The sequence below is a fragment of the Athene cunicularia genome (assembly GCF_003259725.1).
Source record: "Athene cunicularia isolate RWA chromosome 4 unlocalized genomic scaffold, athCun1 chr4_part2, whole genome shotgun sequence".
Classification (NCBI taxonomy): domain Eukaryota; kingdom Metazoa; phylum Chordata; class Aves; order Strigiformes; family Strigidae; genus Athene; species Athene cunicularia.
Window position 1 is genome coordinate 21,360,562 of NW_020799099.1, and position 12,051 is coordinate 21,372,612.

At 41.1% G+C, this 12,051-nt stretch overlaps 1 protein-coding gene across 1 annotated transcript in view; it reads right to left on the minus strand.

The window, feature by feature from the left end:
* Positions 1-488: 488 nt before the first annotated feature.
* Positions 489-12,051, minus strand: part of GRID2 (glutamate ionotropic receptor delta type subunit 2) — a 594,006-nt gene continuing 582,443 nt past the window's right edge. Inside the window, 3 exon segments of the mRNA XM_026848052.1 lie at positions 489-746; positions 749-1,039; positions 5,173-5,413. Coding sequence (XP_026703853.1) covers positions 618-746; positions 749-1,039; positions 5,173-5,413 — 661 coding nt within the window. The 3' untranslated portion in view covers positions 489-617.

A 12,051-nucleotide genomic window follows, 5' to 3' on the forward strand; every position in this document is an offset into this window, starting at 1 on the left:
GCCTGAATGGTCTTTTAACTTTTTTTTTTTTTTTTTTCTTTTTGCCTTTTTTTAACATTTTTCCATTTTTTAAACTGCAGGGTTTGCCTTTGTCCACAGTTAACAGGACACACAGCAGTGGAGCGCTGATCAGATGCAGCAGAATATATGAAAAGGACTTAAGTTATTGCAGTTATAGTAAAAAAAGGTGGTGAGAGAGGGAGGAGGAGCAAATGCCCTCTGTAAAGTAATCCTCAGGGTTTTTCTATGCATGAATCGCTGCACGTTTCCTATATTTAAAGTATATGAAAAGCCTGAAGTAACCAACACCTAACGTGGCGATAAATCAAAGAATAAGTTATTCAAGTAGTAAAGAGAATAAGGGGAGACAGAGGAGACCAGACTGAGAAAGCAGAGAAGAGAAGGAGGAAGAGTTGTTACTAATAATCCTGATTCTTAAATAAAATTTAAAAATTTAAAAAGAAAAAAAAAACCAAATCAGAAAAAATCCCTCAAAAAAAAAAAAAAAAAAAGGAAAAGGAAAAAAGGTTACATCCATGTTAGTCCCACAATATTACAGCTGCTCCTTGCAAAGGGAGTCCTAAAAAAAGAAACAGTGAAGAAACTTGGTCTGATGCTCAGATGGAGGTGCCTCGGTCTGGGTCACTACCGATATTCAGCCCCAGAGTAGGAGTTGGTTGGTAAGGGATAGATGACATTGTTTTGATGGGGCTTCTGAAAAAGCCACCATTGGGTGCCCTGTGCCTGAAAGGGCCAGTTCGGTGCTCGGGCACGCTGCCGAAGGAGAAACTGAAGCAGCTTTAGCAGACAGCGTGCGGCTCAGAGTCTGGATCTGTTCTGGTATGAAGGTGGTTGTGGTGATGTGAGTGTTTCTGAAGTCACTGATTTGCTCCAGTGCCTGACGTGTGGGTAAAGTGTCAATGTCCAGCGGGGTCAAGTCAATCGATGAGGTGGAGAACTGTTTATGGGGACTGTCGTCATCTGTGCAGAGACTGTTCACACGCCTGTGGAGGTGCTCCAGGTCGATCTCCTTGTCATCCTGGGGAATGAGAAAAACAAGAAGCACCGCTCACCATTGCCATTTGTGCTGGGTCGAAGCTCCACGGTGCGATCAGAACTGCTCAGGAAGCACAACGCACAATTAACTACAGCTGGCTGCTGGCTGACGGCATCTCTGAACTTCACCAGCAAACACCCCCACCGCCTCAGACTGAGTGGGCTAAGCCAAACTGAGGCAGACCCTTACACCACAGCTACCTTCAAATCCTGAATCTGAACAACAAAACTCCAAGCACTACGTGTAGGTTTCCACCAGGAAAAGCCAGGCTCGGAGCTAGCTGGGTTGGACTAGCAACAGTTGAGTAACAGTAAACTTCATGCCGTGAAAGCAAAACATAATCTCAAATGCCTGCGATGATGATGCCAGTTCTTCAACTCCGCAAGGAGGACTAAATTTGAATGTCAACATGGGAGGCTCTGAGGGATCAGGTTGCCATCTTTGTCATCCTCTTAGGGTTTAAAGAAGGACTAAATACATCTCAGGTTGCCTTTTACCTTTATAATATAAATTGTGGTGTAGAAAAACTGAACTTCCAGACAAAAAAAAAAAAAGCACTGGTGATTCATTGACATCACACAGAAAAGAGTACACCAGGCAATTTTAAATTATGATGCCAACAGAGGGGATTCATTCTCCCCTTACCTACAAAGAAGCAATTCCATCAATTCTGATGGAGTTATGCCCTTGTGGCTGAGAAGAAGGGAAGGTGGCCTGGGGTATTCATTATAATATATCACCTCTCCTCTTACCTCTGTCCCTTTTCCTTCTTAAATCTCTCCTCCCAGAGAACTCAATTAAAACAGGTTTGTTTGTTATAATTGAGAATTTAATGCACAGAAGTTAAAAAAGAGGAGAAAGTCCTGGGTGAGACAATAAACCACCTGTATTGTACATAGATATTTCTACTGAACTGCAAAGTTTAATTCAAGTGGCATTAAGTATACATGTACACAGGTATTCCCTCAGTCTAGGTAGCACAGCTCATTCAGAACAAAAATCAATTTCAACTAACCTTAAAATTTACCTTAATCTCTGTGAAATCTACTGGCTCTTCCAGGCCACTAGAAATATCTCACACTCTAGGACCTCACAGAGGATAATTAGGCAGCCGACAGATGTGCACTGATGACTTCCAGCCTTGATTACTGCAATTCAATGACTGGCTTGATCCAGAGTTCCCTGAATCAATGGCAAAACTCCTAGTATACCGAATGGGCTTGAGATCCCTCCTTTGTCTAGGAATAAAGTCAAGCACTCTGAAAAAGTCCACACCTAGAACAAACTGCAGGAGTTCATCTACTTAGCAAAACAGATCACCGAATATTTGCACTGGTACCACACCAAACACAAGAGACCGACTGGAAGGAGGCTGAGAAGCCAGCTCCCCTCTGGGATTTCACCCTCCGAGGGCAGGGACAGGGAGACAAACTGTGGGAAAAGGGGCAGGGAACAGGGCATCAGGGATCTCCCAGGAACTGGGTGATCACTGATCACATAGGCTTTGGTGTGAACTCATCATGGGAGGGAAAAAATTCAGTGCTCATTTCTTGGACTTAGCTTTCTGTCTATAGTTTATTTACATGTGGACATAGACATGGATGCACATAACAACCACACAGGTGACACCAAAACCAAACGCATTCACCAAACGCTCTCTCCTAAAAACTTTACAGCTGCATATGGATGCAGAAGAACTGGGGCCACATTGAAAGCTAAAGAAATATACAGAGGCTCCGTTAGCATGTGAAAGCCATGACTATATCTCTTGAGGGACAGTCCTAAATATTTTTCCTGGTTTTTGGTGGTTTTAGTTGGCTTTTGGTTTTGTTTGATTTTTCCTTTTGTTGTTGTTGTTTGCTTGGGATTTTTTTCTTTTTAAATTTTGAAAAACATACAAATACTTTGTAATTTAAAATGCCAATTGGGAAATAATAAGAATTACATCACTTCTGAGCCTCTAAAAGTTACTCAAAATATTCTTCTTTCTTGTCTTACAGAGATGCATTTGGGGCTAGGGTCAGACCAGTGAAAATATATAAGCGGTGATATTCTCCCATGCTTAACCCACAACCCGATCTCCACCCAATTGATACACCAAAATGAGACCCACTCACAGTAAGATTGTGCATATTCCATAATATGATCTTTCCTCTTCTCTCTTGTGTGATCAGTAGTGAAATATTCAGCAGTTTTCACATTTAAATTATCATCAGGCTTCAGAGTCAACATCCCATTGAGATTACTGGGGCGGTTCATACTTCTCTCAGAGCTACCGTTTAAGGCTGTCTGCAGACTCAGGCAGACATCATTGAATGGATTACTTCTGGTACGCGACCGAAATGTTATCTTCGCAACCATAAGACAATTTTTTTCAGTATAAATGCTTGCATTCTGGAGCACAAGATGGCAGCCACCAGGAAAAAGGGTTGGCTTGCTGACCACAAACTGGCCCAATCTGACCCCCGACTCTGGACTAGTGGCCTGGAAGAGCCAATGGATTTCATGGAAGCTAAAATGAATTTTAAGAAAGTTAGTTAAGATGTATTTCTTTGCTGAATGACCCCCACATCCAGGATAGTGGGGACATTCAGCACATACGTCCATGTTAAACTCAGTTTTGAGCCAAGCTTTTCAATTTAGCGTTGAGATGCAATTTTAAATGCTGAGCTAATGACCACGTAACAAAGATCAAGGAGGCCAAATTATACCATTTGTGGAAAGTACACATGTGAATTTTTCTAAGTCAAAATTGAAGAAGGAAATTTTATAGTTATATAAAATAGCCAGGTTGTTTTTTCTTTTCCTTTGTTATTTATTTTTATGTTTTGCACCAGATAAATATGAAGTATGAAGTTCTGAAAGTTTGGATAAACAACAATCTAGTAAATTTTAGGCTTTTTTAATAATTTACCAGTTGAAACTATATGGTTTCCATTCCTGAGAAACCCAATTTAAAGGCTAGAGATTTTTTTTTTTTTTTGTCTGGTCCAGATCTTGAACAAAAAAAGCTTGGGAATTAAAACAGGCAAGAAAAGTTTAAACGTATTCTAACATCAGTGCCAATGCTGTCTAATTAGGTAGTATAATTAATCCTGCCTGATTACACAGCATTAGATTAGCAGGAATAAACACAATGGAGAAACTGTAGAGCAGGCGAGACCACTGCAACAAATTAACAGCAATACCCCACAAGCTACACAGATGTGTCTAAACTGCACAGATAGAAAAGCTGTAACTGAGAGTGCTACGTTAAAGCTTGTTATTTAGGTTCAGTTTTGGGCATCTCTGCCAAGTACATTTTAATAACTTTTTTTTTTTTGTTTGTCTCCTAACGTTTTTCTAGTATTTTGTAGAGCTAAAGATTTAATTATGAAGGTGAGAAATTTGTTTTAAGACTGTATAAGGCTCAGATGGTTGGTAAAGGGACAGGTAAATTGCCACGGGAAAGAAAGCATTACACGTGCAGGTGCAAAAGCAAACTCTGGTGTAAAATAACATATCTCTCCGTGGTCTCTGTCCAAGGTTTTCTGAAAAAAGTCTGTAGTAGATTTCAGAAATAAGTCTGGCCAAATCTGAAAAACTGAACATACTCTTGCTTCCCTGGACTTCAGGTGAAACAATGAGAACTGAAATTCATGGAAGTCTCAAGAGGTTAACATTTCTGAAAACAGGGATAAGCTTATTTAAGAAGCTAATTGATTATTAATGGGATAAACTTTGCAAATCTATTTTGAAAGACTCAGTCACTGATCTTAGGGGATATATTTTTCAAGAAGAATCCAAGAAACCTTTGAACTTACTGGTATGAATTAGCTCTCACCAAGGGGAATAATGAACTGAATATTGATGTATTAATAATGTACTATTCTGCAAGTAACATTGTTTTACTCAGAATAGCTGCATATTTATACATCATCAATATAATTTTCCATTCAAGCTTTTCTAGAAAGAATAGCTAACAAGATTTTGAGGAACAACATTTACCTTAAAAAATCAGCAAACTAAGGAAATATCTCTCAATTTGATTTCCCACCCTCTCTAATGATATAAAGTCAAGGCAGCAATCTTTAGGGTGCATGAAAATTCCCCAGGAGAAATGGAGGGTCTAATACCTCTTTTGATGGAACCCGGGAGCCTTTCCTTTTATTCCACCACGTTTCCAACATTGCAATGAAACAGGATAGGACAATGCCAGCAGCAAGGATGCAGAAAACACCTGCAAAACTTTTTATGTCCAGGGCACCTCCTTTCTGTTTGGTATCCACAGATGAGTAAAGATCACATTGACCGTTCTTTGGCCACCACTTATGCTTCAGTATGTCCATGTCGCCATTCTGCTGCAGCTCCAAAATCCTTGAGGAGAAAGCACAGAGTCAGGGGTTACAGTGGGGCAGTGGAGGTGGCACCTGAGAGCGTGAGGATATAATCCAACTACCTGCAACATTCCCATGTGTCTTGGAAAGCCAAGCAGCTGATGAATCCAGATGGACTGATTTAGCCAGAAAAGAAAGCTTGAACACGGGGTCATCTGTAAGACTGAGCATATGGATATGTATGCTCTACTCTAGATACAGGAAAGCACACACAAGTCTCTCTTTCCTTCTTTTACGACCCTTAATGAAAATGCTTTACTTAATAAACCGTGTTTTCTTAACTGGCTTTCACTACAGACTATGTCAGTTGACTTCTGCAGTGCATTCGATATTTGACAATATATATTTTGTATTTTAATCACTGGAGACATATCAATTAAAAAAAAACCAAAACAACAAACCAATGAAAATACAGTTCAGTTGTACCACAGGATACATGTTACTTGATTGTAAACTGATCTTTATTAGGTTACCTACTTGTTGCTTTGGAGAGAGAGCAGAATCATAATAATTGCAGTCAGTGATGACCTAAAGTAACCTTGCTGGGAGCATGTGACCTGCTGGTAAGTGATTTCCATAGGAAGGTTCTTTGCTGTGGAATTCACTTACCTTGCACCTACATACTCAGAACAATGCCAAAGAGTTACTGGGCAGCTTGCAAGGCCAACGTATTTAGTTAGACTTCCTGTGGGATGAACAGTTTGAGAAACGAGAATTTTGTTTGGAAAAAGACTTTCATATGTAGTTCATTTATTCCTGAGGAGAGTGTTTTTTTAAAAACATCCAGAATGACTAGAGTATCAGCTGGGTGCATCTGGTTACCCAAAATAAAAAATTCAATGATTACACTTAAAAAGAATAAAACAGGGGGAATGTTTTCTTTCATGTAATAAATTTGTTTTTCATTTCAGAGTTGGAAGGCAAACAATTACTTGTGCAATCATTTGACACAGCATGCAAAAAATCCAAGTGCACACAAACCAGCAGAGGCCTGGGATATTGCTACCAGAGACTGTACGGCATCAAAGGGCGAAGAAAAGCTGTCCCACTGACTCAGGGCAACCATAACAGCTCAATGTGGTGGTCTACCTCAACCTCAGAAAAATACATGTATTTTGAAAGGGAGTTATGAAAGGCAGTATGAATGCACCTCAGAAGCGCAGGGCAACTGCTCTGTACAGAGACCATTAAATCTCTAATGCCACTTCAACAGGTAGTCATGTCAATTAAGCCACTAAATTTTCTATGGCACATCCAAATGACCATATTCTTATGCTGTGGTCCTAGCAGGGATGGGTTCACACAGCCATCAGTGGCTTAAATCCCAGCACAGCTCTGGAGTGAGCTTCTGCTTCCTACCTAGGAGTAGCACTGATGGCTGAACCCTCAACATGTTCAGAGGTGAACTGCTTGTCCACCTCTGTGCTGTATCAAAGGGAATAGTGCCCTTGAGGAACAGACTGCGGGTGATACGCATTGCTTTGGAAATGCCAGAATCACCTTGTTTGCATAGCTTTGTGTTTATCAGAAGTGGTATAAATTCTGTGCAATGCCTGCTGACAGGACGTCGCTGAAGGTCCACCCCTGCTGAACGGTGAACAAGGTCAGAGTTGCCTGGGCTATATTTTGAAATGTCCCAATCCCAATGCCAATTTAGAGAAGCCCTATCCCAAGGCAGCGATAAGTCAAGGGTGGAAGGACTCTCCATTCTGTTGCAAAAGACAGGATAGCTGTTAGGAGACATCCATGTCCAGAGAAGCTTTGGAGGCACAGGGACCACATGCAGGATTGCTGTCATTGCTGCCTACGGCTGCCTGTTGGGAGCGTGTAGAGAAGCTGGAGCCAGACCCAGTGACAGGAAGAGATGCAACCGGGACAAACCAGAACATGAGCAATTCCAACCATATAAAAGGAAAATAGAAGAGATCAAAAACTGGAACAGAGAATTTGTGGCATCTCCATCCTTGGCGATACTCAAAGGCCCACTGGGGAAGGCCCAGAGCAACCTGACCTAACTGGAACTTCTTCGAGAAAAGGGCTGTGCTGGAGGCCTTGGAGATCCCTTCCTACCATAATTACTCCTCTGTGACTGCTAACAGAGCCTCTATCATGGCATACAGTGCTTACAGACATAACTCACCATAATTCTGGTTCTCACTGCCCTAGCACCTTGCATTAGGACATAGGTGATTATTTTGGACCAAGTATTCTAGTCTGTCCAGTCTATGCAGCAGATAGTCAGCATAAACAGAATCCTTTTGTACAGGTTCTTGTGGAGTAACAGAAGATTAATTTTCAATGCCCAATCCAAACACTTGGCATATGTTTTTATGTTTAGAAATGACTGTACCATCTACACAAGGCAGTAACAGAACAACACTGTGGGGCTTATTTCTTCCAGTACCAGCTCTAATCCCCGAGCAGGACTATTTTCTCTCTCTTACTCAGTCAGTAATAGAATGAACCATCCAAATGATTGCTCTGTTCTCATTAATTAAATGATTCTTCACTTGTCAGTGTAATTCCTGATTACACAAGCCATCTTTTCAACAACAGGCATTTGCATAAAGATACTGAACTTTAGCTTGTTCTTTAACAGAGATTTATTCCTAATTGTACTCCTGCTAATTATTGTCAATTTTCTTTACGGTTGCAACATATAAGTTCAGTTATTTAAAGGAAAACATAAAAAAGAAGCAGAAACCAGGGAGTGTAATTTTATCACTACACGGACAAGCTTGATAAATGGAAAGTTTATCATGAAACCTTGTAAAACTGCAGCTGAAAACAGATGTTGAGAGATAAAATACATACCAAGAGAAATTATAAGAGCATGAATATCTAACTGTATTAAATTCATACAGAGAAAAAGGAGATCCTGCTTCTATTAGACTTAGTAAACACTTTGTTTCTGAATTCACCCATTTGTGGAATCAAATTAATAGTTAACATGTTAAGAAGATTTAACACTACCAACCTGTTCCTAGTTATAGAACTTCCTATTTTTGTAGCACATTTTCAGAAATGAAAATCGTACTTTTATTGAAATTCCATGAAAAACAACATGAGGAAGGGAGGTTTCTTGCAAGCGTGCATAGCACGTAGGCACTGCTATACTTGCGTGCTGCAGGAGCTTCCCACACGATGGCACTCTTTCCATAAAAATACGTGCTTTTGCTGCGGTTCCTGGTGGGTGCCCTTACAGACTCTAATCAGATACCTGTTGGGTGGCAGACACTACAATCAGTTTGATACTTGATTTTCAAATTTAATAGATGACTAAAATAATAATGCATTAACTAAATGCTCTGAATGGTAATGATGTGCTGAATGCTGTAATTCCAGCAAATGCCTCTTCTCACAAGTCCCAAATTTTTACAACTGAACTTTTCCTTGACAGTCTTGGCTCCCTTGAGCCTGCTGTATTGGCATGGAGTAGTATCGCAACACAGAAGCCAGTAGTAAGAGTGGTAGAAAGTAATAAACAGGGTGCATGAGTTCCTGCTGTTTTGAAATACTATAGTCTTAAAAAGCTTACAAAAGAAGCCTATATATTGAAATAAACTGATTTGTCTGAAAAAATATGACCTTTAAACCTGCTTATGGATAGAGTGCAGGTCTTAATAGCTTTTTCTCTAGTAGGCAAACTGTTACAGTAACATTTTCAAGGCAATGATGTATAGTTATTAAGCTGCACAAAAGAAAATGTCTGCATGCACTTTAACTAATTTGGTCCCCAAATCACAGTGCCAAGTGATGTCTAGCAGATATAAGCACAGAAAACTGAACTGCCTGTGGTTTCCAAATCTGACAGTGATGTGAACAAATCCTACTGAATCAGTGGGAATAGGGCTGGATTCAACTCAGTAACTACGTACTTTGCTGCTGGCAGTGAAATGTAATTACTCCTGCAAAGTACCCACAGATAAAAAAAACCCCCAACTTACTATGACAGCAAGGTGTCAGGAATGCTACAAAATGGAGACATTTGTGACAACACTGGCTTTTTAATCATTTTATTCTGAGTTATCAGTAGCAAAAGATGCGACAGGCCATCTACAATGAGATCAGAAACGCCAATGCATAGTCCGTGATGTCAAAGGTTACTGAATATCAGCTTCCTCACTAGGAATGTGTTATCCAGAGGGATAACTTCACCCTTGGCACTGACAAGGAAGAGGAGATGATGAGGTGCTATTCTGTATTTAGTTCCCAGGATCAGGCTGCTGCAGAGAGGTGTGCAGAACTATGCAATGAATGCCCACTGTCAGAAGGGGGAGAAAAAGTAAATACATCAAAAAGGAAAAAAAAAAAAAAAAAAAAAGCACTATTTGTGTATCTCAGTGGGCTGTGCCTTGGAGGCCTGAGCCAAGGTCCCAGCCCTTGTGCCTGCTCCCGGGGAGCTCCTGGATAGCTCACACCGGTTGTGTTTGGGAGTGCTTGGTGCCTGCAGACGGGGCCAGGTAGTTAAAAGAGCTCAGGTAACTTCTGCAGTGGCTAGCCAAGAGTCAAACCCTTCAGGCAAAAGCTCCACACTGGAGCTTTTCTAAGAAAAATCTGGTGCCAAGTCTTTGTAGAGTTTGGTTCCACTCGTAAAACAAGACATAAAACTAAGCCGATTTGTGACCATCCTTCAGTTATTGAAGTAGACAGGTAGGAACCCACAAGGAGAGTTTTTTGTTTTAGTGAAGCAACTGCCTGAATCTTTCATATTCATGGCAATAACTGGAGTGATGCCAACCCCTACTGCATCTCCCTGATCAGGCTTTAGGTTTTGGCAAAGAAAGCTCATGTGTCTCAGCGTCAGAGCTCTTGCATATGCCACCTGCGAGGCTGGCTCAGGGCTTTGGTGCAGGAGAGGAACAGCCACTGCCCATCCCAGCTTGCTGCCTCCTCCCTAGGGAAAAGGCAGACCCAACCATGGGGAGGGAAATGGAATAAGATGGAAACAGGCAAGCAGGAGGTTCTTGGGGGTCCTTTTCACCTCATCCCCCACCAGCAGCACCTAATTTTCTCACAGAGGCTTGATGAGTTTTCATTATTTTGACCTTATCATTTGAGCCTTGCAGGAGATGCTCATTGATGCTCAAAGCATTTTGATGCTATCCCCAGTGCCAACAAATATTGTCATTCCCCAGCTGCCCAACTGATCATGTTTGCATCTTATTACAGCCATGGACTGTTATGAAGCTGCTGTGGAGAGTGAAGGATATATCTGCAGTTACCTACAGGAGGGGAGTATCCCTGTGTGATTTTGTCTTGCTCAAACACACATAACAAAGAGATAGGGAATAGTCAGAAATAAAATACAAAAGTGTTTAAGAGCTGGTGGGAAGGTGTTCATTGAAAAAGAGCTGCTTGCCTGCAACCAGCTGCACTACCCAGTTAGCCACCCCTAAACCTAAGCTTAGAATTAAAAGAGGCACCAGATCACTGAAAAATACAGCCCAGAAGTGAAGGTAGCATGGGAAGGTGTAGGGCAGAAGTAGCTGACCCGAGGTGAGAGAAAAGGGAGCAGCAGTGATAGTGCCTGCTCCCGAGCACACTGAGGTGATGCTAGGAGAGCTTGCAAGATGAGCAAAGCATGCAGAAGCAGAGAGATCATTGCTATTCCAGTTCTTCCTTAGACTACAGGTCTTGAAATCTGTAAACAAAAATGCTAGTTTTAGAGGGAGTCTTTTCCATTTTTCTGTGGTTTGTGTTTTTTTTCAAGCCAGCATTTTGATGACCTGCCAATCACAGGCTCCACGAGAGGAAATTTTTCACTCCAGCCAAATGCAGCTTGGGCTGCCAGATTAGATGAAGCCGCACTCCCTCTCCACCCATTCCCACCACTTAACCCAGCAAGAGTGCCCTTGGGTCCAGCTGCAAAGCCTGCTTTCTGGCAGGGACTCCAAGCAGATGTAAAACAAACTAACGTGCCCCACGAGGGCAGGCAGGTGGTTGCCTTCTGATCTGCCCTTCAGCAGGGCTTGGCATCATGCTGCTGTAGGTAGGAAGTCAGTGTGCAGAGAAACAAGGATGAGCATCTCACCTTCTAGATATAACAGAAGAATCAGTAGTAAACCAGACCTGCTGTTCAGCATTAAGGATTAGCATATCAGACAATATTAAAAGAGGGAAAACAGCTGACCTTCCGTTTTGCCCAGCAGTTAACCATTAACTTCAGAAGATGCAGCACTTATGACCTGGATCCCATAAATTAGTATTACTTTGTTCAAATTAGTGAACTTCTTTTTACTTAAATCTGTTAAACTTACATGGACACTCTCTCTCAAATACAGAAGGCTAAACTTACATGAAACAGCATCTGCAGTAATAAGAAATTAGATATTAACTATATTTATTATACAAGTGTGGTAGAATTTTGTAAGGACAGCTCTATAGTAGTTTTATTCAAGTCACATGGTTTTGTGGAATACTAACAATTCAGAAACCTAGATAAAGGCAAAAATCAGGTTATTCAAGATCTTCTGATTACTTTTAGTATAGAAAAAGTTGAGGTGAGCCTAAGTGGCCTTTCACCATGTAGATCTTTCCTGCTTAGGAGAAAGTAGTGATAAAAAGTATTAGTATCTATTTATAAATCCCAAATGACGAGAGAACATCTACAGACAG